The 27,620-nt window shown below is 44.1% G+C and overlaps 1 protein-coding gene across 4 annotated transcripts in view; it reads left to right on the top strand.

The window, feature by feature from the left end:
* The first annotated feature begins 8,678 nt into the window (after positions 1-8,678).
* Positions 8,679-27,620, top strand: part of LOC112238399 (diacylglycerol kinase delta) — a 101,341-nt gene continuing 82,399 nt past the window's right edge. For 3 of the 4 annotated variants that reach the window (XM_042328106.1, XM_042328107.1, XM_042328104.1), the window contains exons 1-3: positions 8,679-8,836; positions 9,478-9,592; positions 11,493-11,951. In XM_042328106.1, the coding sequence (XP_042184040.1) occupies positions 11,763-11,951 (189 nt within the window). In that variant the 5' untranslated portion in view covers positions 8,679-8,836; positions 9,478-9,592; positions 11,493-11,762. The remainder of the gene's footprint in view (positions 8,837-9,477; positions 9,593-11,492; positions 11,952-27,620) is intronic. The other variant, XM_042328105.1, reaches the window with a different exon arrangement.

Genomic DNA, 27,620 nt, shown 5'->3' with positions numbered 1-27,620 from the left:
AGGTGGGAAAGGGCAGTTTGTGGCTACATCATGTCACGGGTATGCTTGTCATCGGCAAAGACTTAGGAGTTATTCAGGAAAAAAAGAAGAGCTAAGCACAGAGGAAAACCTGTTTCAGTCTACTCTCCAAAAGACACTGGGAGACAAATTCACCTTTCAGCAGGACAATAACTTTGTCATTACGGGGTGTTGTGTGTAGATGGGTGAGAGAAAAAATATATAAATTGAATCAATTTTGAATTCAGGCGTAACACAACAAAATGTGGAATAAGTCAATTGGGTATGAATACTTTCTGAAGGCACTCTAGACCAGACCTAGGTTCAGATAGTATTTGATTTTCTTCAAGTAAGTTGAGCATTTCATTGAGCCTGCCTGAAATGCCAGATGGGGAGGGTTTGCACTTTGGGGACAACTCCATTGGTTTATGTAATACCGTGTAAGTCGAATGAAGCTGAATCAAGAACAGGTTCCAGCATTTGAAAGAAAACACAGACTATCTGTGTATAAACCTATTAACCTTTCACATTCAGTTACATGGAGAGTAACGTATTTTACTGTCGTATTGATCCCCAGTCCAGATACAGAAGACAGACAATATGTACGATATGGAGAGAACTGTCTAATTAATAGAAAAACAGTTCAATTGATGTGTAGACACACACACACACACATTGCACCAGAGACGCACACACACACACACACACACACACGCATTGCACCAGAGGCGCGCACACACACACACAGATACACACACACACACACACACAGATACACACACAGATACACGCACACACATTGCACCAGAGACACACTGCGGTGAGTAGAAGTAAAAATAGCACTGTGATATTTCTGGAGCAGGGTTTGAGGCTTAGGAAAGGAGACGTGTGTATGTGTCTGTAAAATTTGTGTTTGTGATCGTCTACATTCAAAGTGTATCATGTCAGAGGGTAAGATACATGCCATGTTGACAGAGAGGGAGAGAGAGAGACAGAGAGACTGGGAGAGAGCGAGACAGAGAGAGACCAGAGAGAGAGAGAGAGAGAGAGAGAGAGAGAGAGACAGATTGACCAGAGAGAGAGAGAGAGAGAGAGAGAGAGACAGAGAAAAAAGCAGGAAAAGGTAAGATGTTAGAATTATCTCCTCGACAACGACACAACGACATCTGATTGTCATTTAGCACTTTACATTGTGGTGTTTTTTTCAACCGATTATCAAATCAAATGTTATTGTTGTTGTAGCCCGGGACAGACTCACACTTAATTCAACTCACTGAGGGCTTGGTGATTAGTTGTCACAACAACAATAACAAAAATTCTGTCCCGGAGTTGGGAACCACTGCTCCATGTGAACCCATTATACACTAGAAGACAACCAACCACACAAACACACACAGACACACACACAAATATACACACACACCTCGTCCACAACACTCTTTATATAACAGTAAATCCACCTTCATATCAGTTATCAGATGAAGATACCGCTCAGTAGATCCACTCAGGTGAACATAAACAAAATGCAGTTATAATCTTCCGTGTGACAAACAGACAGTTCTCATGGCAACTAATCTCAACAAACAAGGTTAAAGGTCTCTGCTGAACAATGATGTCATTGTTTTGTGTTCTCCTTATGTTCTTCTGATGTGTGCCTTTCTTCCTGTCCAATTGGAGTTTGTACAGAAAAGAGACTGTGTGTGTGTGTGTGTGTGTATGTGTGTGTGTGTGCGTGCGTGTGTGCGTGGACACTGAGAATGACTCAAACGTTCCTAAAATACATATATTTATCAACAGTATATTTATAGCTTCAATCCGATGTTGTCAGATGGATGTATGTGCCGCAGGACTGATATGCTTAAACAGTCTTCTAGCTGCCTCTCTTCTGCATCTCTCTCTCCCCCTCCCTCCTCTCTCTTTTTTTTCTTAATCTCTCCCTCTGTCGCTCTCTTTCTCTCTTCTCTCTCCTTCCTCCCTCCTCTCTCTCTCTGCAGATGACATGCAAGCCATTGGGGACACACTGTCTTGTCTTTGATAACTGTCTCTCTGCTCCTTGCCTGTCTGTCTGTCTGTCTGTCTGCTCCTTGTCTGTCTGTCTGCTCCACCTGTCTGTCTGTCTGCCTGCTCCTTGTCTGTCTGTCTGTCTGCTCCTTGTCTGTCTGCTCCACCTGTTTGCCTGCCTGCTCCTTGTATGTCTGTCTGTCTGCTCCTTGTCTGTCTGCTCCACCTGTCTGTCTGTCTGCTCCTTGTCTGTCTGTCTGTCCGTCTGCTACTTGTCTGTCTGTCTGTCTGCTCCTTGTCTGTCTGTCTGTCTGTCTGTCTGCCTGCTCCTTGTCTGTCTGTCTGTCTGTCTGCTCCTTGTCTGTCTGTCTGTCTACTCCACCTGTTTGTTTGTCTGTCTGTCTGCTCCTTGTCTGTCTGTCTGTCTGTCTGTCTGTCTGACTGTCTGCTGTCTGACTGTCTGGCATAGCTTTCACTGTGTAGGGCAGGGGTACAGCTTTCACTGAGGACAGGGGCACAGCTTTTACTGAGGACAGGGGCATAGCTTTCACTGTGTAGGGCAGGGGCATAGCTTTCACTGAGGACAGGGGCACAGCTTTCCCCGAGGACAGGGGCACAGCTTTCACTGTGTAGGGCAGGGGCATGGCTTTCACTGTGTAGGACAGGGGCTCAGCTTTCACTGAGGACAGGGGCACAGCTTTCCCGAGGACAGGGGCACAGCTTTCACTGTGTAGGGCAGGGGCATGGCTTTCACTGTGTAGGACAGGGGCTCAGCTTTCACTGAGGACAGGGGCACAGCTTTCACTGTGTAGGGCAGGGGCATAGCTTTCACTGAGGACAGGGGCACAGCTTTCACTGAGGACAGGGGCATAGCTTTCACTGTGTAGGGCAGGGGCGTAGCTTTCACTGTGTAGGGACAGGGGCACAGCTTTCACTGTGTAGGGCAGGGGCATAGCTTTCACTGTGTAGGGAAGGGGCACAGCTTTCACTGTGTAGGACAGGGGCACAGCTTTCACTGTGTAGGACAGGGGAACAGCTTTCACTGTGTAGGACAGGGGCACAGCTTTCACTGAGGACAGGGGCACAGCTTTCACTGTGTAGGACAGGGGAACAGCTTTCACTGTGTAGGACAGGGGAACAGCTTTCACTGTGTAGGACAGGGGCACAGCTTTCACTGTGTAGGACAGGGGCACAGCTTTCACTGAGGACAGGGGAACAGCTTTCACTGTGTAGGACAGGGGCACAGCTTTCACTGTGTAGGACAGGGAAACAGCTTTCACTGTGTAGGACAGGGGCACAGCTTTCACTGAGGACAGGGGCATAGCTTTCACTGTGTAGGACAGGGGAACAGCTTTCACTGTGTAGGACAGGGGCACAGCTTTCACTGTGTAGGACAGGGACACAGCTTTCACTGAGGACAGGGGAACAGCTTTCACTGTGTAGGGCAGGGGCACAGCTTTCACTGTGTAGGACAGGGGCACAGCTTTCACTGAGGACAGGGGGACTTTACTATATAAATAGTAAAGTACAGATAAACCACCACAATCTGAAATTGCTTTTGTGTCCCTCCCAGTTCTGTCATTGGAATGTGATACAAAACGATGCTCCGGCTTTAGGACCATGCGGACGCGTCCAATTGGTCGGATAGCCTGTCAGAAGTGTTTATTTAAAAAACACATGTCATAATAATATGTCCACTTCTAAACAGTGGTGGAAAAAAGAATCCAATTGCCATACTTGAGTAAAAGTAAAGATACATAAATAGAAAATGACTCTAGTAAAAGTGAGTAGTCACCCGGTAAAATAATACTTGAGTAAAAATCTAAAAGTATTTGGTTTTAAATATACTTAAGTATCAAAAGTGAAAGCATAAATAATTTTAAATTCCTTATATTAGGCAAACCAGATGGCACAATTATTTTATTTATTTACAGATAGCCAGGGTTACACTCCAACATCATTTACAAACAAATCATTTGTGTTTAGTGAGTCCTCCAGATCAGAGGCAGTAGTGATGACCAGGGATGTTCTCTGTTTAGTGAGTCCTCCAGATCAGAGGCAGTAGGGAAGACCAGGGATGTTCTCTGTTTAGTGAGTCCTCCAGATCAGAGACAGTAGTGATGACCAGGGATGTTCTCTGTTTAGTGAGTCCTCCAGATCAGAGGCAGTAGTGATGACCAGGGATGTTCTCTGTTTAGTGAGTCCTCCAGATCAGAGAGTCAGTAGGGAGGGATGACGAGGGATGTTCTCTGTTTAGTGAGTCCTCCAGATCAGAGGCAGTAGGGAAGACCAGGGATGTTCTCTGTTTAGTGAGTCCTCCAGATCAGAGACAGTAGGGATGACCAGGGATGTTCTCTGTCACCAACCCGAACCAACAGGCCCCGTCACCAACACCTGTCACCAACACCACCAACTGGCCCCCGTCACAAATCCCACCAACTGGCCCCCGTCACAAACCCCACCAACTGGCCTTCGTCATCAACCCCACCAACTGGCCCCGTCAAAAACCCCACCAACTGGCCCCGTCACAAACCCCACCAACTGGCCCCCATCGCCAACGCCTGTCACCAACACCACCAACTGGCCCCGTCACCAACCCCACCAACTGGCCCCTGTCACAAACCCCAACAACAGGCCCCGTCACAAACCCCACCAACAGGCCCCCGTCACCAACCCCACCATTTGGCCGCCGTCACAAACCCCACCAACCAGCCCCGTCACCAACCCCACCAACCGGCCCCGTCACAAACCCCACCAACTGGCCCCCGTCACCAATCCCAACAACTGGCCCCTGTAAAAAAAAAACACCAACTGGCCTCCGTCACAAACCCCACCAACTGGCCTCCGTCACCAACCCCACCAACTGGCCCCTGTGAAAACCCCCACCAACTGGCCCGGTTCACAAACCCCACCAACTGGCCCCGTCACCAACCCCACCAACTGGCCCCCGTCACAAACCCCACCAACTGGCCTCCGTCATCAACCCCACCAACCGGCCCCGTCACAAACCCCACCAACTGGCCCCCGTCACCAATCCCAACAACTGGCCCCTGTGAAAAAACCCACCAACTGGCCTCCGTCACAAACCCCACCAACTGGCCCCTGTGTAAAACTCCACCAACTGGCCTCTGTCACAAACCCCACCAACTGGCCTCCGTCATCAACCCCACCAACTGGCCCGGTTCACAAACCCCACCAACTGGCCCGGTTCACAAACCCCACCAACTGGCCCCCGTCACCAACCCCACCAACTGGCCCCCGTCACAAACCCCACCAACTGGCCTCCGTCATCAACCCCACCAACCGGCCCCCGTCACAAACCCCACCAACTGGCCCCCGTCACCAATCCCAACAACTGGCCCCTGTGAAAAAACCCACCAACTGGCCTCCGTTCACAAACCCCACCAACTGGCCCCTGTGTAAAACTCCACCAACTGGCCTCTGTCACAAACCCCACCAACTGGCCTCCGTCATCAACCCCACCAACTGGCCCGGTTCACAAACCCCACCAACTGGCCCGGTTTACAAACCCCACCAACTGGCCTTTGTCACCAACCAGCCCCTGTACCAACCCCACCAACTGGCCCAGTTCACAAACCCCACCAACTGGCCCGGTTCACAAACCCCATCAACTGACCTCCGTCACCAACTGACCCCTGTCACCAACCAGTCTCCGTCACCAACCAGCCCCGTCACCAACCAGCCCCGCCACAAACCCCACCAACTGGCCCGGTTCACCAACCCCACCAACTGGCCCGGTTCACAAACCGCACCAACTGGCCCCGTCACCAACTACACCAACTGGCCCCGTCCCAACCCCACCAACTGGCCCCGTCACCAACTGGCGACTGGCCTGGTTCACAAACCCCACCAACTGGCCTTTGTCACCAACCAGCCCCAGTCACCAACCCCACCAACTGGCCCGGTTCACAAACCCCACCAACTGGCCTTTGTCACCAACCAGCCCCCCCATCACCAACCCCACCAACTGGCCCGGTTCTGAAACCCCACCAACTGGCCCGGTTCACAATCCCCACCAACTGACCTCCGTCACCAACCAGCCCTCCGTCACCAACCAGCCCCCGTCACCAACCCCACCAACTGGCGCAGTTCACAAACCCCACCAACTGGCCTCCGTCACTAACCCCACCGACTGGCCTCCGTCACTAACCCCAACAATTGGCCTCCGTCACTAACCCCACCAACTGGCCTCCGTCACCAACCCCACCAACTGGCCCCTGTCACCAACGCCTGTCACTAACCCCAACAACTGGCCCCTGTCACCAACCACACCAACTGGCTCCCGTCACAAACCCCACAGCCTGGCCCCCATCACCAACGCCTGTCACCAACGCCTGTCACCAATGCCTGTCACTAACCCCAACAACTGGCCCCTGTCACCAACTCCACCAACTGTCCTCCGTCACCAACCCCACCAACTGTCCTCCGTCACCAACCCCACCAACTGTCCTCCGTCACCAACCCCACCAACTGTCCTCCGTCACCAACCCCACCAACTGTCCTCCGTCACCAACCCCACCAACTGTCCTCCGTCACCAACCCCACCAACTGTCCTCCGTCACCAACCCCACCAACTGTCCTCCGTCACCAACCCCTCATTCTACTAATTTTGCCATGGAGTGGAGAACAAAGTGAGCTGTTTGAAGTTTTTCATTTGATATCTGAGTGTCAACGATCAGCGAAATCAATGGGGGCCGCCGGGAGCTAATTCAATCATGATTACTACAAGTTTAGATAGCTGGCCACTAGACTAACTTAGAGCAATGTAAAAACAATGCAGCTGACGTGGCTAATTGAGTGACTATCAGTGACTGACATAACGGGAGAAAACGGTTGATGAGGAACCAAATTTAGAAATGACACCTTGTGTTTTCTACTATTCCAACTCACAACAGTAAGTTGAGACCACCGACTGAGTAAGAAAACACACACATACACACAATTAAAGTCATAGGCAGTATTTCCGATATGTTTAATAAGGCAGTAAATGTACAACAGACCATCAACACTAGAGGGCAGCAAAGAGCCACACGATGTTAAAACATTATCGTCAATCATTCCCAATCTGGTGTGTGCTTGTGTGTGAGTTTCTGTGTGACCTAGGTATCCTATTTTCAGATCTTTGTCAACTCCTTACCTCCTTAGCTCCTTACCTCTGTCTCAGGAAACAAGAAAGACCTAAAAGGCTAAAAGAAAGAAAGAGAGAGAGAGAGAGAGAGAGAGAACCAACCTCCTTTTTGTCTTGCTGTCACAGCTGACTATACTACCATGTCCCAGCTCCACTATGTCCCTGTTTTCACGTTATTAAGGGCCTGTCAGAGGTGATTGTGCTACCATGTCCCAAATCCACTAGGTCCATGTTGTCAGGGGCAACCACTGGAAGAAAGGAAGTAGCATACCAGTATCAATTTGAAGACAGATGACTCACAACGGTGTGTAGCCTACAGTATATCTACCATTGGTGCCAGGGACATAGAGAGACGGAGAAGGGGAGAGAGAGAGAGAGAGAGAGAGAGAGAGAGAGAGAGAGAGAAGGAGAGAGAGAGAGAGAGAGAGAGAGAGAGAAGGAGAGAGAGAGAGAGAGAGAGAGAGAGAGAGAGGGGAGAGAGAGAGAAGGAGAGAGAATGAGAGAAGGAGAGAGAATGAGAGAGAGACAGAGAGTGAGAGAGAGAGAGAGAGAGAGAGGGGAGAGAGAGACAGAGAGAGAGAGAGTGAAGGGGAGAGAGAGAGAGAGAGAGAGAGAGAGAGAGAATGAAGGGACAGAGAGAGAGAGAGTGAGAGAAGGGGAGAGAGAGAGAGAGAAGGGGAGAGAGAGAGAGAGAGGAGAGAGAGACAGAGAGTGAGAGAGAGAGAAGGGGAGAGAGAGAGAGAGGAGAGAGAATGAGAGAAGGAGAGAGAATGAGAGAGAGAGAGAGTGAGAGAGAGAGAGAGAGAGAAGAGAGGGGAGAGAGAGAGTGAAGGGGAGAGAGAGAGAGAGAGAGGGAGAGAGAGTGAAGGGGAGAGAGAGAGAGTGAGAGTGAAGGGGAGAGAGAGAGAGTGAAGGGGAGAGAGAGAGAGAGAAGGGGAGAGAGAGAGAGAGAGACAGAGAGAGAGTGAAGGGGAGAGAGATAGAGAGAGAGAGAGAGAGAGAGGGAGAGAGAGAGACAGAGTGAGAGAGAATGAGAGTGAGAGAGAGACAGAGTGAGAGACAGAGTGAGAGAGAATGAGAGTGAGACAGTGAGAGAGAGAGGTAGAGAGAGAGAGAGAGGGAGAGAGAGAGAGAGAGAGAGAGAGAGAAAGAGAGACGTGTGTGTATCTGGTATGTGTGTGTGCGTGTCTGTGTGCTGATCAAGGGAGTCATTGATTTTAGGTTCAGATTGCAGATGGGAACAGGTAACACGATACAGTACTATCGTAATACAATATGGACTTTAACAGTCTGGAAAGGTTTGATGAAACGTTGATGTCAAAAACAAACAACAATTTAAGAGGTAAAGCCTTTTACCATACTGGATAATGAGTAGCCTAAAGGTTATTGATACAAGTTGTCCTATGTAGGCCACACTTAATCAATAAGGCCCAGGGGGTCTAAGGGCTGTTTTTACGCAAAATCACCCTCCTTCCTCTGCCCTCTTATCGCTCTCTTCCTCCCCTCCCACCCACCTGATTCAATCAAATCGCCTCCGATGCTATGCGCGTAAAGTGTTTTCCTGTGACAGTAGAGCGAGAGAACCAGAAATGTGACAGCCCAGTCGTGTGGCAGGATTCAAGCAGAAAGACAGGCACCCAGGCCGGGCAGAAGCAGTGGGAGACGCCGCTGTAGACCACCGGAACGGAGGTAAATATTTCATCGGCCCGGGTAGAATACAGATGCAAGGCATCAACGCTTGATCCGGTGTTGGTTCCACGGGATCCTTGAACGAGGCTCGCGTAGCCCACCGGATTTTGACGATGGGGTTTGTAAAGCTTTAGAATCGAAACGGTTTTGACTGAGCGTCGCCGGTGAACAGAATAAATTCATGAATGAGTTGATAGATTAACTCATTAATTAATGTAATTGACATCCGTGTTTCGTGTATGCCACGTCTGCCTGCAGCGTTATCATAGAATGAATGATCAGACGTTGTCACTCGTGAGCCGCCAGCTGGCAGAAGCGCCGGTAGAAGCAATGGATGTTACAGACAAATCCGTTTCGTTTCTTTTTAACGATCCGTTTAACCCTACTGTGTCATATGTTTGGTACCTACTGCGTTTGGCTACAGTAGGCTAGATAAAGTGGTCGTTGTGGAGGCTAGCAACACGTCGGTTAAATTCAGAAAGCTTAAACCAAGGAAATTGAGATCCGTGACAGTCAAGTGTTGTATTGCAGGTTACTGCAGGTAACCACAGATGCATATCAACTATTTGTTTTATTGTGATAAGGCTTATAAGGGACAATTACAGATGTTAATGCGATGTGTGTATGTTTGAACCAAATAGAGTGGATTTGGCTTCACCACAACAAACATCCATTGATGGAAAATAAAGAGGAACCAGCAAAGAACGAAAACAGAAGTCAACCAGTGACAGTTTCGCCCAACAACTGTCTTAAACGGTATGTAGGTAGAAAACATTACCACACATGGATTTGCATTAGTATAAGCATCAAAAGTCCCAATGCAATTAAACCTCACGTTTCTATTCTGGAGTTATTACATACAACTGATCAGTCATGTTGGATTTTTTTGTGTGTGTGTGAGATGTACTACAGTTGAAGTCTGAAGTTTACATACACTTAGGTTGAGTCATTAAAACTCGTTTTTCAACCACTCCACACATTTCTTGTTAACAAACTATACTTTTCACAAGTTGGTTATGACATCTACTTTAAGCATGACACGAGTAACTTTTCCAACAATTGTTTGCAGACAGATTATTTCACTTATAATTCACTGTATCACAATTCCAGTGGGTCAGAAGTTTACATACACTAAATGAAAGTTGACTGTGCATTTAATAAACAGCTTTGAAAATACCAGAAAATGATGTCATGGCTTTAGAAGCCTCTGATAGGCTAATTGACATCATTTGAGTCAATTGGAGATGTACCTGTGGATGTATTTCAATGCCAACCTTCAAACTCAGTGCCTCTTTGCTTGACATCATGGGAAAATCAAAAGAAATCAGCCAAGACCTCAGCTGCAGGAGGGACTGGTGTACTTCACAAAATAGATAGCATCATGAGATTGGAAAATTAGGTGGATATATTGATGCAGCAGCTCAAGACATCAGTCAGTAAGTTAAAGCTTGGTCGAAAATGGGTCTTCCAAATGAACAATGACCCTAAGCATACTTCCATGTTGTGGCAAAATGGCTTAAGGACAGCAAAGTCAAGGTATTGGAGTGGCCATCACAAAGCCCTGACTTCAATCCTATAGAACATTTGTGGGCAGAACTGAAAAAGTGTGTGTGTAAGCAAGGAGGCCTACAAACCTGACTCAGTTACACCAGCTCTGTCAGGAGGAATGGGCCAAAATTCACCCAATTTATTGTAGGAAGCTTGTGGAAGGCTACCTGAAACGTTTGACCCAAGTTAAACAATTTAAAAGGTAACGCTACCAAATACTAATTGAGTTTATGTAAACATCTGACCCACTGGGAATGTGATGAAATAAATAAAAGCTGAAATAAATCATTCTATCATTCTACTATTATTCTGACATTTCACATTAAAATAAAGTGGTGATCCTAACTGACCTAAGACAGGGAATTTTTACTAGGATTAAATGTCAGGAATTGTGAAAAACTTAGTTTAAATATATTTGGCTAAGATGTATGTAAACTTCTGACTTCAACTGTAAGTAGGATGCTGTAAACCAAGCTATTCCCTATAATGTAATCTCCAACAAAAATAACTTCCGATGTGGAACTTCAAATTTAACCAAAATCGTTTGCACCCATGATTAATGGTTTCAATTTCATTTTCACCAAACTTACATGCAAATATTTCATGAATGTATTGTTACAAATCAATTTGCAAGGTTGGTAGCCAACTAGTCTGCTAACGTTAGCCCCACTGTCCTGCTAACGTTAGCCCCACTGTCCTGCTAACGTTAGCCCCACTGTCCTGCTAACGTTAGCCCCACTGTCCTGCTAACGTTAGCCCCACTGTCCTGCTAACGTTAGCCCCACTACCGTCCTGCTAACGTTAGCCCCACTACCAGCCTGCTAACATTACGTTAGCACTGAATGAGTCCGCCAGCTAAGCCTTTCGCAAGAAGTCAATGTGGTGATGAATTTACACGATGGGACAGTCCCTATGCCTTACCCCAAAGAGTGAGAGTGGCACAAGTTGTGGACGAGGACATTTCAAACTGATGAACGCTAACTGCCATACGAGACATTTCATACTGTCCAGCTTTCCAGCCAAAATACCGGGGTATTTTAAAACTCCAACTACCTAACTGTCAACTGGCACTTTTCCTTAATCAAATATTGATCATCCATCTTTTCAGAACCTGTCGCCTTAGGTCAACTTTCGAAGCGCGAAGATTGAAGACAGAAGAGAGAGTCTGGTCACACACGTCACATTGTCTTCTCCTCCTTCTCCCAAGTCCTTTCCTTCAGTCCTCCTTCTCCCAAGTCCTTTCCTTCAGTCCTCCTTCTCCCAAGTCCTTTCCTTCAGTCCTCCTTCTCCCAAGTCCTTTCCTTCAGTCCTCCTTCTCCCAAGTCCTTTCCTTCAGTCCTCCTTCTCCCAAGTCCTTTCCCTTTAAACAGCCACCATCATGGCTTCCAAACTGAATCCGAATATCCTGTACGTCCAAGAACCACAGGAGTCTCACTCATCATTGGAAACTGACCACCTTGCGCAGCCCGAACCCGGTGAAGAGAGCTCCGATAGTGACGGAGAGCCAGATGAGACGGAGCAGAAGCTAATCCGGAAGGTGTCCACATCGGGGCAGCTACGTGCCAAGGTAGGATAGACAAGAATGCAAACAGACAAACGCATACAGTGTACACGTACAGTAGTGAGATCTGTTGTGTTTTGCTTCATTGTGCTGTGGTACTATAGGCCTATTTGTGTCTTCATCATGAGAGCTTAAAGAGATTCTCCGGTACTTTTACAACTAAGGACCCTCTGAGTGAGTTGGTACTTTAAAATTGTGGAAGCCCTTAGAGATTCTACAGTACTTTTGTATACTTTTTAGCCAGTAGTTCTGAAAGTAGCGCTCACGAGCCAAAAGTGGTCCACGGAAATTGCGTACTAAGTCACATACGCTGGGTGTACAAAACATTAAAAACACCTGCTCTTTCCGTGACAGATTGACTAGACGAATCCAGGTTAAATCTATGATCCCTTATTGATGTCACTTGTTAAATCCACTTCAATCACACTGTAGATGAAAGGGGTGAGACAGATTAAATAAGGATTTTAAAGCCTTTGAGACATTTGAGACATCAATTGTGTCTGTGTGCCATTCAGAGGGTGAATGGGCAAGACAAAAGATTGAAGTGCCTTTTGAACAGGTTATGGTAGTAGGAGCCAGACGCACCGGTTTGAGTGAGTGAAGAACTGCAACGCTGCTGGGTTTTTCACACTCAGCAGTTTCCCATGTGTATCAAGAATAGTCCACCACCCAAAGGACATCCAGCCACCTTGACATAACTGTGGGAAGCATTGGAGTCAACATGGGCCGGCATCCCTGTGTAACGCTCTGAATATTAGGAAGGTGTTCCTAATGTTTTGTAGACCCAGTGTATGTGTAGATATGTACATTACTCTCTCTCTTTCACGATGCTGTGTGTGCATCTTGCTAGCTGTCACTCAAATGGCGAGGGGCTAAAGCTCATTGGTTGAACTCGACTTGCTAGGGGGCTGGCCCACGATGGGGGAAATGTAGGAAAAATGGTATAGCACAGCTTCCAGAAAAACATTTGCTTTCAAACAAGGGATTTTGTGGCTAATTGAGGTAAGACAGTAATTCTGCTCATAGATTATGCATGTATGAACTACACATTGACATGTCCAGCCCAAAGCGGGAGGTTTTAAAAATACTCATTACTTGTCAAAGTTCAGGAGCATGTCTTTAATTGGGGAATTGATCCTGGTTAGGATAGTAGGCCTACTGTAGGTGTACTGATTTGTAAACTCTCTCTCACACACACTCACGTCTCACTAGTAAATGATTAATAATGTATTGTTGAATAAGACATAAACCTTTGTTTGAGGTTGGTCAAACATTGACAGTGATTTCTGGGTTGAATTGTAACAGTTATTGATTGGTAGTCATAGATCAGGGTTCCCCAACAGGTGGCCCGCGGGCCAAATTCGGCCCGCAGGTGGTTTTATTTGGCCCGCCAAGTTTTCTAAGCAAAAAAACGATAGATTTATTTATTTAAAGACTGTAAAAACAGGAAATCAGCTCCAAGTGATTTTAATTTAGGAAATCTATCCCCAAGTATTCCCACACATAATAAAGAGTAGTTATTGTCTATAAACTTAAGCAAGTTTGAAATTAATGTGTAGTCTATTATATCTGTTTGGGCTTCTTGCTGTGAATTTTATGTCTACAAATGATTTAGAATTATCTTCTGGCCCCCTGACCATCTGCTCAAGAAAACATTGGCCTGTAGCTGAATCTAGTTGATGATCCCTGTCATAGTTCATCGTGAATCAATACTTGTCACCTATATGTCGTTGTCATGGTGATGTTTGTTCCTAAGACTTCTGATTCAATCAGTGACTCATTGTTGGTCAAATCCCAAATGATACCCTATTGACCTATCACCATTTACCTTTGACCAGAGCTATAGGGTGTATTTGAGATACAGCGTCATTTGAGATGGTTCGTCTGTCTGTCTTGGTCCAGGTACTCTTAAATCTCCTGCAGTCAGGGACAACGTCTGTTGATTGCTGGTAGCCAATTGTGCGCCGCCCTGTGGGACTCCCAATCACAATCTAGATGTGATGCAGCCTGGATTAGAACCAGGTACTGCAGTGACGCCTCTTGCACTGAGATGCAGTGTCTTAGACCGCTGCGCCACCCGGGAGCCCACTGTTATGGTCACAGCCAATGGATTGCAAGCTAATCAGTATGGAGTCATGTCATGCCTAAAATGGTGTGTGTGTTGTGTGTGCATATGTATGATAATTAGATCGTGTTTACCTGTGGTCATGTGACCACATTAACCTATTCATAGACCCGGTGATTTGGCCGACAACTATAGGCTGATTTGGACTAGAACTATTCATTCGTAAGTTACTGTTTACTATGCAGATGTTATTATTCAGTGTCCCTCAGGCTACGGCAGGCAAATAAATATTTGGCTGCAAGAGGAGGCATTGCTCTTTCACCCATGAATATTTTGTAGTTTTTCCTCTGGGTTTAATAAGATAACATTTGGCATAAATGTAGTAATTCCTGTGAATAATGAATGTCTTTGTGAGGAATATTTCTCACAGTAAAGGAGAAAGTGCATCTCTGTCTCTACCTCCCCTGTCGTACAGTGACCATATCTGCTGGTTTCTATTGACAATTGGTCACTCAGCCTGTACTTGGTAAGGATCTGTCTCTCCTTCGTCTCTCTGACAGAGCAGAGATAATCAGACAATTCATATTCTCTCTCTCTCTCATCTATTTCAGAGAAACTTAATATTAGAGAACACATTAGATTCAGGGTAGAGTCAGACGGGGAAGTGAAGGAGACATGGATATATATATATATATATATATATATATATATATATATATATATATTATATATATATATATATATATATATTCACTTCCTAGTACTACGAGGCTCAACATGGCCAGAAACAAAGGACTTTCTTCTGAAACTCGTCAGTCTATTCTTGTTCTGAAAAATGAAGGCTGTTCCATGTGAGAAATTGCCAAGAAACTGCAGATCTCGTACAGCGCTGTGTACTACTCCCTTCACAGAACAGCTCAAACTGGCCTAACCAGAATAGAAAGAGGAGTGGGAGGCCCCGGTGCACAACTGAGCAAGAGGACAAGTACATTAGTGTCTAGTTTGAGAAACAGACGCCTCACAAGTCCTCAACTGGCAACTTTATTAAATAGTACCCACAAAACACCAGTCTCAACATCAACAGTGAAGAGGCGACTCTGGGATGCTGGCCTTCAACGCAGAGTTCCTCTGTCCAGTGTCTGTTCTTTTGCCCATCTTAATCTTTTCTTTTTATTGGCCAGTCTGAGATATGTCTTTTTGCAACTCTACCAAGAAGGGCAGCATCCTGGAGACTGTGTATACAGTGGGGAGAACAAGTATTTGATACACTGCCGATTTTGCAGATTTTCCTACTTACAAAGCATGAAGAGGTCTGTAATTTTTATCATAGGTACACTTCAACTGTGAGAGACGGAATCTAAAACAAAAATCCAGAAAATCACATTGTATGATTTTTAAGTAATTAATTAGCATTTTATTGCATGACATAAGTATTTGATCACCTACCAACCAGTAAGAATTCCTGCTCTCACAGACCTGTTAGTTTTTCTTTAAGAATCCCTCCTGTTCTCCACTCATTACCTGTATTAACTACACCTGTTTGAACTTGTTACCTGTATAAAAGACACCTGTCCACACACTCAATCAAACAGACTCCAACCTCTCCACAATGGCCAAGACCAGAGAGCTGTGTAAGGACATCAGGGTTAAATTTTAGACCTGCACAAGGCTGGGATGGGCTACAGGACAATAGGCAAGCAGCTTGGTGAGAAGGCAACAACTGTTCAACTGTTCAACTGTTCAAGTGCAATTATTAGAAAATGGAAGAAGTTCAAGATGACAGTCAATCACCCTCGGTCTGGGGCTCCATGCAAGATCTCACCTCAATCAATGATCATGAGGAAGGTGAGTGATCAGCCCAGAACTACACGGCAGGACCTGGTCAATGACCTGAAGAGAGCTGGGACCACAGTCTCAAAGAAAACCATTAGTAACACACTACGCCGTCATGGATTAAAATCCTGCAGCGCACGCAAGGTCCCCCTGCTCAAGCCTGCGCATGTCCAGGCCCGTCTGAAGTTTGCCAATGACCATCTGGATGATCCAGAGGAGGAATGGGAGAAGGTCATGTGGTCTGAGACAAAAATAGAGCTTTTTGGTCTAAACTCCACTCGCCATATTTGGAAGAAGAAGAAGGATGAGTACAACCCCAAGGACACCATCCCAACCGTGTAGCATGGAGGTGGAAACATCATTCTTTGGGGATGCTTTTCTGCAAAGGGGACAGGATGACTGCACCGTATTGAGGGAAGGATGGATGGGGCCATGTATCGTGAGATCTTGGCCAACAACCTCCTTCCCTCAGTAAGAGCATTGAAGATGGGTCGTGGCTGGGTCTTCCAGCATGACAACGACCCGAAACACACACAGCCAGGGCAACTAAGGAGTGGCTCCGTAAGAAGCATCTCAAGGTCCTGGAGTGGCCTAGCCAGTCTCCAGACCTGAACCCAATAGAAACTCTTTGGAGGGAGCTGAAAGTCCGTATTGCCCAGCGACAGCCCCGAAACCTGAAGGATCTGGAGAAGGTCTGTATGGAGGGGTGGGCCAAAATCCCTGCTGCAGTGTGTGCAAACCTGGTCAAGAACAACAGGAAACGTATGATCTCTGTAATTGCAAACAAAGGTTTCTGTACCAAATATTAAGTTCTGCTTTTCTGATGTATCAAATACTTATGTCATGCAATAAAATGCAAATTAATTACTTAAAAATCATACAATGTCATTTTCTGGATTTTTGTTTTAGATTCCGTCTCTCACAGAAGTGTACCTATGATAAAAAATGACAGATTACATGCTTTGTAAATGACATGCTTTGTAAATAGGAAGACCTGCAACATCGGCAGTGTATAAAGTACTTGTTCTCCCCATGTATGTGCCATTCAGAGGGTGAATGGAAAGGACAAGGGCCTTTGAACGGGGTATGGTAGTAGGTGCCAGGCGTACCAGTTTGTGTTCAAGAACTGCAATGCTGCTGGGTTTTTCACGCTTTTTCACGCTTTCCTGTGTGTATCAAGAATGGAGTCAACATGGGCCTATATCTAGTGACTATCTATCACCTAAAATAACTATGATTCTGTCCTTAGAGTACCTCATCCATCAACAGATTAGCATTAGGAATGCTATCATTTTAGACATCAACAAATGGATGGAGGGAGCAAGTGATAGATTGAGGAACCAATGTACAGACAGACAGAGAAAGATCGATTGATTGCTAGACAGCAGCACCTTGTCTGTTTTATTAGTAATCTTTTTTTAGTCCTGTGAGGTTTCTGTTTTATATCAACTATGTTCTCCGGGCATAGACCATTAACAAGAAGGACATAACAACACACACACACACATACACACACACACACACACACACACACACACACACACACACACACACACAGACAGGCGTAGTCCATTTATAAAAAGAACATAACAACAACAGGAAGGAACTTAAGTCTTTCACTTCCTCTGTCTCTATTTGTCTTTCTTTCTCTGTTTCTCTATTTGTCTTTCTCTGTTTCTCTGTCTCTCTCTTTCTGTTTCTTTCTCTCTTTCTGTCTTACTCTCTCTTTCTGTCTTACTCTAAAAATAGTGTCTGTTTTTTCATCAGCTCCTTAGAAACCTCTTCAAACAGGAAACCGTACACACACACACACACACACACACACACACGTAAGAGTCTTTCAAAGTAATATACAGCAATTATGGTCATTTCAAAACTCAAACCTGTTGAACTATGCAGTGTGTGTATATGTGTCAAATGGCACCCTATTCCCTATATAGTGCACTACTTTTGACCATAAAGTATCTAGGGAATAGGGGCCATTTGAAACACACTCTTGGTTTATCTGGAAGGAAGTAGGACAGAAGGTCACAGCTGAAAATACATACCTGCCAATTACACTTTAAGGTTAGAGTGTGTGTGTGTGAGAGAGAGAGACTCACTCTTCCCCACACCTGTCCTCTAATCTCCATCCTCAAGTGCCTGCATGGAGAGAGTGTGTGATGCATGGAGAGAGTGTGTGATGTTGGCACACAGCCAAAGTAATAATATGAGAGAGAGAGACACTGGGATGAGAGAGGGAGGGAGAGAAAGGAACGAGCTTCAGAAAGAACATATAATGACACATTCCGGAATCGTCTGTAGAACAAGGTGAAGTGTGATAAATAAAGCCCGTTCCAACTGAACTGACAACAGGATTGGCTGGAGGGAGAGAGTGAATACATTTACATTAAAAGTCCTGAGGAATTACAAGTCTTGTATTCAAATGATCCCAGAGCCATTGATTGGTAACCAGTTTATAACAGCAATAAGGCACTTCGGGGGTTTGTGATATATGGCCAACACACCACGACTAGACTATACAGTTGAAGTCAGAAGTTTACATACACCTTAGCCAAATACATTTAAACTCAGTTTTTCACAATTCCTGACATTTAATCCTAGTAAAAATCCCCTGTCTTAGGTCAGTTAGGATCACCACTTTATTTTAAGAATGTGAAATGTCAGAATAATAGTAGATAGAATGATTTATTTCAGCTTTTATTTATTTCATCACATTCTCAGTTGGTCAGATGTTTACATACACTCAATTAGTATTTGGTAGCATTGCCTTTAAATTGTTTAACTTGGGTCAAACGTTTTGGGTAGCCTTCCACAAGCTTCCCACAATAAGTTGGGGGAATTTTGGCCCATTCCTCCTGAGAGCTGATGTAACTGAGTCAGGTTTGTAGGTCTCCTTGCTCGCGCACGCTTTTTCAGTTCTGCTCACACATTTTCTATGGGATTGAGGTCAGGGCTTTGTTTTTATTTTATTTTTATTTCACCTTTATTTAACCAGGTAGGCTAGTTGAGAACAAGTTCTCATTTGCAACTGCGACCTGGCCAAGATAAAGCATAGCAGTGTGAGCAGACAACACAGAGTTACACATGGAATAAACAATTAACAAGTCAATAACACAGTAGAAAACAAAGGGGGGAGTCTATATACAATGTGTGCAAAAGGCATGAGGAGGTAGGCGAATAATTACAATTTTGCAGATTAACACTGGAGTGATAAATGATCAGATGGTCGTGTACAGGTAGAGATATTGGTGTGCAAAAGAGCAAGTAAATAAATAAAAACAGTATGGGGATGAGGTAGGTGAAAATGGGTGGGCTATTTACCAATAGACTATGTACAGCAGCAGCGATCGGTTAGCTGCTCAGATAGCTGATGTTTGAAGTTGGTGAGGGAGATAAGTCTCCAACTTCAGCGATTTTTGCAATTCGTTCCAGTCACAGGCAGCAGAGTACTGGAACGAAAGGCGGCCAAATGAGGTGTTGGCTTTAGGGATGATCAGTGAGATACACCTGCTGGAGCGCGTGCTACGGATGGGTGTTGCCATCGTGACCAGTGAACTGAGATAAGGCGGAGCTTTACCTAGCATGGACTTGTAGATGACCTGGAGCCAGTGGGTCTGGCGGCGAATATGTAACGAGGGCCAGCCGACCAGAGCATACAGGTCGCAGTGGTGGGTGGTATAAGGTGCTTTAGTGACAAAACGGATGGCACTGTGATAGACTGCATCCAGTTTGCTGAGTAGAGTGTTGGAAGCCATTTTGTAGATGACATCGCCGAAGTCGAGGATCGGAAGGATAGTCAGTTTTACTAGGGTAAGCTTGGCGGCGTGAGTGAAGGAGGCTTTGTTGCGGAATAGAAAGCCGACTCTTGATTTGATTTTCGATTGGAGATGTTTGATATGAGTCTGGAAGGAGAGTTTGCAGTCTAGCCAGACACCTAGGTACTTATAGATGTCCACATATTCAAGGTCGGAACCATCCAGGGTGGTGATGCTAGTCGGGCATGCGGGTGCAGGCAGCGATCGGTTGAAAAGCATGCATTTGGTTTTACTAGCGTTTAAGAGCAGTTGGAGGCCACGGAAGGAGTGTTGTATGGCATTGAAGCTTGTTTGGAGGTTAGATAGCACAGTGTCCAATGACGGGCCGAAAGTATATAGAATGGTGTCGTCTGCGTAGAGGTGGATCAGGGAATCGATGATGATGGCCACTCCAATAATTTGACTTTATCCTTAAGCCACTTTGCCTCAACTTTGGAAGTATGCTTGGGGTCATTGTCCATTTGGAAGACCCATTTGTGTCCAAGCTTTAACTTCCAGACTGATGTCTTGAGATGCTGCTTCAATATATCCACTTGATTTTCCTCCCTCATGAAGCCATCTATTTTGTGAAGTGCACCAGTCCCTCCTGCAGCAAAGCACCCCCACAACTTGATGCTGCCACCCCCATGCTTCATGGTTGGGATGGTGTTCTTCGGCTTGCAAGCCTCCCCTTTTCCCTCCAAACATAACAATGGTCATTATGGCCAAACAGTTCTATTTTTGTTTCATCAGACCAGAGGACATTTCTCCAAAAAGTTGTACCTGTTTCCTCCAGCATCTTCACAAGGTCCTTTGCTTTTGTTCTGGGATTGATTTGCACTTTTCACACCAAAGTACGTTCATCTCTAGGAGACAGAACGCGTCTCCTTCCTGAGCGGTATCACGGCTGCGTGGTCCCATGGTGTTTATACATACGTACTATTGTTTGTACAGATTAGTGTGGTACCTTCAGGCGTTTGGAAATTGCTCCCAAGGATGAACCAGACTTGTGGAGGTCTACTTTTTTTCTGAGGTCTTGGCTGATTTCTTTTGATTTTCCAATGATGTCAAGCAAAGAGGCACTGAGTTCGAAGTTAGGCCTTGAAATACATCCACAGGTGTGGATGGCTCTTTGACATTATTTATCAGAAGCTTCTAAAGCCATGCCATCATTTTCTGGAACTTTCCAAGCTGTTTAAAGGCACAGTCAACTTAGTGTATGTGAACTTCTGACCCACTGGAATTGAGATACAGTGAATTATACGTAGAATAATCTGTCTGTAAACAATTGTTGGAAATATTACTTGTGTCATGGAGAAAGTAGATGTCCTAACCGACTTGCCAAATCTATAGTTTGTCAACAAGAAATTTGTGGAATGGTTGAAAAACTAGTTTTAATGACTCCAACCTAAGTGTATGTACACTAGTTTTAATGACTCCAACCTAAGTGTATGTAAACTAGTTTTAATGACTCCAACCTAAGTGTATGTAAACTAGTTTTAATGACTCCAACCTAAGTGTATGTTTTAATGACAACCTAAGTGTATGTACACTAGTTTTAATGACTCCAACCTAAGTGTATGTAAACTAGTTTTAATGACTCCAACCTAAGTGTATGTAAACTAGTTTTAATGACTCCAACCTAAGTGTATGTAAACTAGTTTTAATGACTCCAACCTAAGTGTATGTAAACTAGTTTTAATGACTCCAACCTAAGTGTATGTAAACTAGTTTTAATGACTCCAACCTAAGTGTATGTAAACTAGTTTTAATGACTCCAACCTAAGTGTATGTAAACTAGTTTTAATGACTCCAACCTAAGTGTATGTAAACTAGTTTTAATGACTCCAACCTAAGTGATGTAAACTAGTTTTAATGACTCCAACCTAAGTGTATGTAAACTAGTTTTAATGACTCCAACCTAAGTGTATGTAAACTAGTTTTAATGACTCCAACCTAAGTGTATGTAAAGTTCAGACTTCAACTGTATGTAAGAAGAGTCAGTTGTTCCCTCTGACCTCTCTCTCTCTCTAGGGGTTAGAGGTCAGGGGTCAGTATAGTAATGTCAGTTGGTTTCTGTTTTATAACTGACTTACTGGAAATAGAACACTGACAGGAAGAAACAATTCTGAGGTTTTTGTTAGTGGGTTAGACACACACACCTACACACACACAGACATACACACACCTACACACACACAGACATACACACACCTACACACACACAGACATACACACACCTACACACACACAGACATACACACACCTACACACACACAGACATACACACACCTACACACACACAGACATACACACACCTACACACACACAGACATACACACACCTACACACACACAGACATACACACACCTACACACACACAGACATACACACACCTACACACACACAGACATACACACACCTACACACACACAGACATACACACACCTACACACACACAGACATACACACACCTACACACACACAGACATACACACACCTACACACACACAGACATACACACACCTACACACACACAGACATATACACACCTACACACACACAGACATATACACACCTACACACACACACCTACACACAAGGCACCTTGGGACACAGACATATACACACACACACACACACACACACAGACGCACTACACACACAAGACACACCTACACAGACACACAGACATATACACACACACACACACATACGCACTGTCACACACACCACCTACACACACACACACCTACACACACACACACACAGACATACACACACACACCTACACACACACACAGACATATATACATACACACACACACACACACACACACATATTGATGCACTGTCACACACACACACACCTACACACACACACTCTGACATATATATACACACACACACACACAAGGAAGCACTGTCACACACACACACCTACACAACTTGACACACACACACACACACACAGACGCACTGTCACACACACACACACACACACACACACACAATAGCTGGTTGATTAGTTAGTGGAGGGAAGTCAATTTCTTTTTGGAGTCTGAGTTGGTGTTAGTTTTCCTGGTAAAACTCACTAAGGCAGTTTGGGAGGGGGTCAGGCTGTATGCTTACCTATTACCTCAGAGAAAAGAGAGAAATAGAAAATAAGAGAGATCAGAGAGAGAGGGAGAAATAGAGAGAGGGATATACTTACTGGTCTCCTTCCCTCTAGCAGACACAGGGTGTACGAGAGAGAGAGGAGAGGGAGGCCAATAGTTAATGAATACACTCCATTGTTGTTTCTAATATAGATCTTTCTACAATGGTTTTATATTGATGAGAGACACATAGCCCAGGATTGCCCCTCTCCTCCCTCCTCTGTGAGGTGGTTAGAAGGAGATCGAGCAGAAGGAAGGTTAAGAGGTTTTTTTCCGCAGAGAAATAACTTGATGTCTCTGGTTGGCTATATCTGCCTCTCAGCTGGATGTGAACACCTAGAAACTGTAACCATGCTAACGATGGAGGGATGGATGGAGGGATGGATGGATGTTTTTGGGAAATCTGTCTTTGGTGAATCGGCTAAAGCCAAGGTGAAAATCATGTTAGCTTGTATTTTGAGTGGACTGTCCCTTTTTAAATACCAGCCAAAAAAGTGATGAGTAACTCTTGAAAACAAAAAAACAAAGGTTGGCAGAGGAAGGATGTTTTGCTTTAAAACCATCATATTAGGAGAGGAGAGAACTTTCAAATCATGTTAGGGTGAGGTACACACGTCTGTCTCTGTCTCTCTCTCTCTTCCGCCTCCTGTCAACCTCTCTAATCTTGTTGGGCTGTGGTCCAATCACCCTTTTTCTCTTTCTTTTCTCTCTCTCTCTACCTCTCTCTACCCCTCTCGCTCTCTGTCTACCCCTCTCGCTCTCTGTCTACCTCTCTCTCTCTGTCTACCTCTCTCTCTCTGTCTACCTCTCTCTCTGTGTCTACCTCTCTCTCTGTGTCTACCTCTCTCTCTGTGTCTACCTCTCTCTCTCTCTCTCTCTGTGTCTACCTCCTTTTCTTTCTCTCACATCCCCAATGGCACCTTATTACCTATGAAGTGCCCAAGGGACTCTGGTCAAAAGTAGTGCACTATGTAGGGAATAGGGAGGGATGCTGATATTAAATCATATTTCAGTGTGTAACATTAGCCTGATGAGATGTCCTAGGTTCTGAACACATGCCAATGTAGTCCTGTAGGCCACTACAAACACACAAGTCTGACTGCCCTGTGTAGAAACTCAAGGGAAAGTCACACATTTAATGTACCATGTGAGTAAAAAAAAAAAAAAAGTATTGTTTTTAAATATACTTACAAATCAAAAGTGAAAGTACTCAGAGCTAGAAAATGGTATGTCATAAACTACAGTTGAGGAACAATGGGAAAGTAATTCTGCTTTTCAAGTTGATAAACTTGTAACGCCACTTTTTTTGTTGTTGATACACCTACTGGAGAGCTCTTCTTCGTCTACACTCATTCAGCATCGTTCACGCCCTCTTAATCCTTAGCTCCACCCATCTGTTTAAGGATTCACATGTGAGGCCATGTGCTAAACAGAGTGAGTAAGGTAGTGTACTAAACATGACCAAAGATTCAAAGACTTATACTACTTCTATCGACATGTCTGTAGACATAACATCAATAAACCCATCCGTTTAAATCAACCAGGCAACTAAACGCAACTTTCTAAACTATGTTTTGGTGTGTTGCTATCTTATTAGTGAGCTAGCTAACGTTAAGAGCTACGCTAACGTTAAGAGCTACGCTAACGTTAAGAGCTAGCTAACGTTAAGAGCTACGCTAACGTTAAGAGCTACGCTAACGTTAAGAGCTACGCTAACGTTAAGAGCTACGCTAACGTTAAGAGCTAGCTAACGTTAAGAGCTACGCTAACGTTAAGAGCTAGCTAACGTTAAGAGCTACGCTAACGTTAAGAGCTACGCTAACGTTAAGAGCTAGCTAACGTTAAGAGCTACGCTAACGTTAAGAGCTACGCTAACGTTAAGAGCTAGCTAACGTTAAGAGCTAGCTAACGTTAAGAGCTACGCTAACGTTAAGAGCTACGCTAACGTTAAGTTAGCTGGCTAGCCAGTTCAAATAATGACCATATCATATAGCTGACAACGTCTTCACTTTTAACTCATTTGTATTTGTTATTACAGGAAAACAAACTCGCAATAAAATCATTATTTACAAGTGTATGGCTAATTATAGAAAATAAAAGCAGGGCATTCTACCAGTGAATTGTAGAACTTGGACACTGTCTCGTTGGCCTAACGTTATATCCTAAATTGACTTTGGTTCAGGTCATGTTGTTCTTCTCATTACCGTCTCTAGTAAACACACGCTATATCAAATAAAGTCTATCTGTCACATGCACAGGATACAGAAGGTTTAAACGATACAGTGAAATGGTTGCTTGCATAGTGGAGTCTTTTGTTTCGACAAGTAGCTCGCTAGCTATGAACCATTGTCCCAACTCGTACATTTATTTATTTAATTTAACTAGGCATGTCAGTTAGCAAGAAATTCTTGTTTACAATGACGGCCTACCGGGGAACAGTGTGTTAACTGCCTTGTTCAGGGGCTACCTGCCGCCCCAATGACATTACTACCCTGCATGAATCTGCAGGTAGTGAACGCAAGCCAACGAGGTTCAATGTTAGCTGGCTACAGTACCAAGAGGGTGCAAAGCTGTCATCAAGGCAAAGGGTGGCTACTTTGAAGAATCTCAAATATATTTTGATATGTTTAAATATAAATATCACCCCCAAAAAATACTTAAGTAGTACTTTCAAGTATTTTTACTTAAGTACTTCACACCACTGATTGTCAGTGTGTCGTAGAAGGGTCCCTCTGAAGGTAATGGGAAGAGGGGAGGTAGTAGCAGCAGGTGCCATGTGGGTCCCCGTTACTTTGAAGTATAGAGGGGAAAGTGAGAGAAAGAGAGAGCGATGGAGTGATAAGATTGTACTTCTTCTGTTACCACAGAGCATGGCCACACTTACATGCTCTACGTGTGTACCAACCGCTCATGCATTCCCCTTTCCAAACCGTCTATCTCTGTCTCATCTGTCTAGATTTGATTCTATTTCTGAAGCTGTGACTTATATCTGTATACAGCTGAGTTCAGGTTTGTGGTAGTATTTTAATGCCATTACTCATCACTGTATAGCAGTGTTTCCCAAACTCGGTCCTGGGTCCCCCCCTGGGGGCACATTTAGTTTTTTGCCCCTAACACTCCACAGTTGTGGTAAGTATAATTGACACTACAGAGAAGTTTGAAAATGTCCCTCACTACTAAGAGTGTAATGGTAAACATGTTCATGTAAACTTGGGTAAGTGGGGAAAAAGTATAGCCAATTACAATTGTAATGGCTTAGCATATCATAAAAAGGTACATTTTTACCTATAATGAGAAAGAATATAATCTCTCTTGTTTACAAGAAACTCACTCTACAAATATAGGTAAGGTTGGGTGGAAAAAAGGACTGGGAGGGAGGAATATTTTTTGTTATGGGCAAAGAAACTCAAAAGGGGTGATTTTTTTTTTAATATGAATTAACAATTTTGATCCAATTGTGCAAACTGTCCAACAGAACCTCAAGGAATTGGACCAAAAACAGATCTGGCTAATTAATCTGCATGGGCCAAATTATGATTATCCACACTTCTTCGAAAATATATATATATATATAGTATATACAGTACCAGTCAAAAGTTTGGACACACCTACTCATAGACCAAAAGCTGCCATAAAGGCAAAGGGTGGCTACTTTGAAGAATCTAAAACCTAAAATATATTTAACACGTTTTTAGTTACTACATGATTCCGTATGTGTTATTTCATAGTTTTGATGTCTTCACTATATTATTGTACAATGTAGAAAATAGTAAAAAATGAATAATGCACATCCCTTGAATGAGAAGGTGTGTCCACACTTTTGATTGGTGTGGTATAATAATCTATTGAGCTCACAATCAACGAATGGATCTGTTATTATGGTGGGAGATTATAATACGGTTTTTAAACACCTCCTATGGACCATAAAGGAGATCACACTACAAACTATCACCCTGATACACTTAAGGAGATCACACTACAAACTATCACCCTGATACACTTACGGAGATCACAAATATCATGGATACGTTAGAACTAGTGGATAATGGATACTGAAATAACCTGACCTAGTGAGATATACAATAGGTTAGAGGAAAATCAAAAATAAATGGAGGTACTTATTCTCCGATCAAGTGTAATGTATTACAAAAATAATGCAAATTGGATGGAAAATGGTACCCATTTTAAAAACTGGAGGGCTCTTACACTTCAATGTGGTAAGGCAAAAATCCTGGTGAAATGCATAGCACATAGAATTTAATTTTTTTTTAACTAGATATTGTTCATTCTGATCAGACGGGTTTTTTACATGGATGATATATTGGAGATAATATACAACAATTACTTGAAACAACTGAACATTATGAAACATCAAAGATACCAGACCTGGTCTTCATAGCAGATTTTGCAAAGGCATTTGATAAAGTACGACTAGAATTTATATATAGATGCTTGGAGTACTTTCATTTTGGTGAATCTCTTATACAATGGGTTAAAGTTATGTACAGCAACCCCAGGCGTAAACTAGTAAATTGACCTATTGAGCTTTTTAGAGGAGCAAAACAAGGTTGTTCATTGTCTCCATATCTATTTATTATGGCCATTGAAATGCCAGCTATTAAAATTAGATCCAAGAGGAATATCAAAGGTTTAGAAATCCAAGGGATAAAAACAAAAAGTGTCAATAACTCTAGTTATTTCTTAGGTCCGCAATCTGGATCCCTGCACAGTCTCATTTGAAGATCTTCATCACTTTTCTAGCCTCTCTGGATTAAAACCGAATTATGACAAGTGTACCATATTATGTATTGGATTGTTAAAA

This window comes from Oncorhynchus tshawytscha, linkage group LG10 (genome assembly GCF_018296145.1).
Source record: "Oncorhynchus tshawytscha isolate Ot180627B linkage group LG10, Otsh_v2.0, whole genome shotgun sequence".
Lineage (NCBI taxonomy): Eukaryota > Metazoa > Chordata > Actinopteri > Salmoniformes > Salmonidae > Oncorhynchus > Oncorhynchus tshawytscha.
Note: the sequence above shows the minus strand (reverse complement) of the source record. Positions and strands in the feature narration are given on the sequence as shown.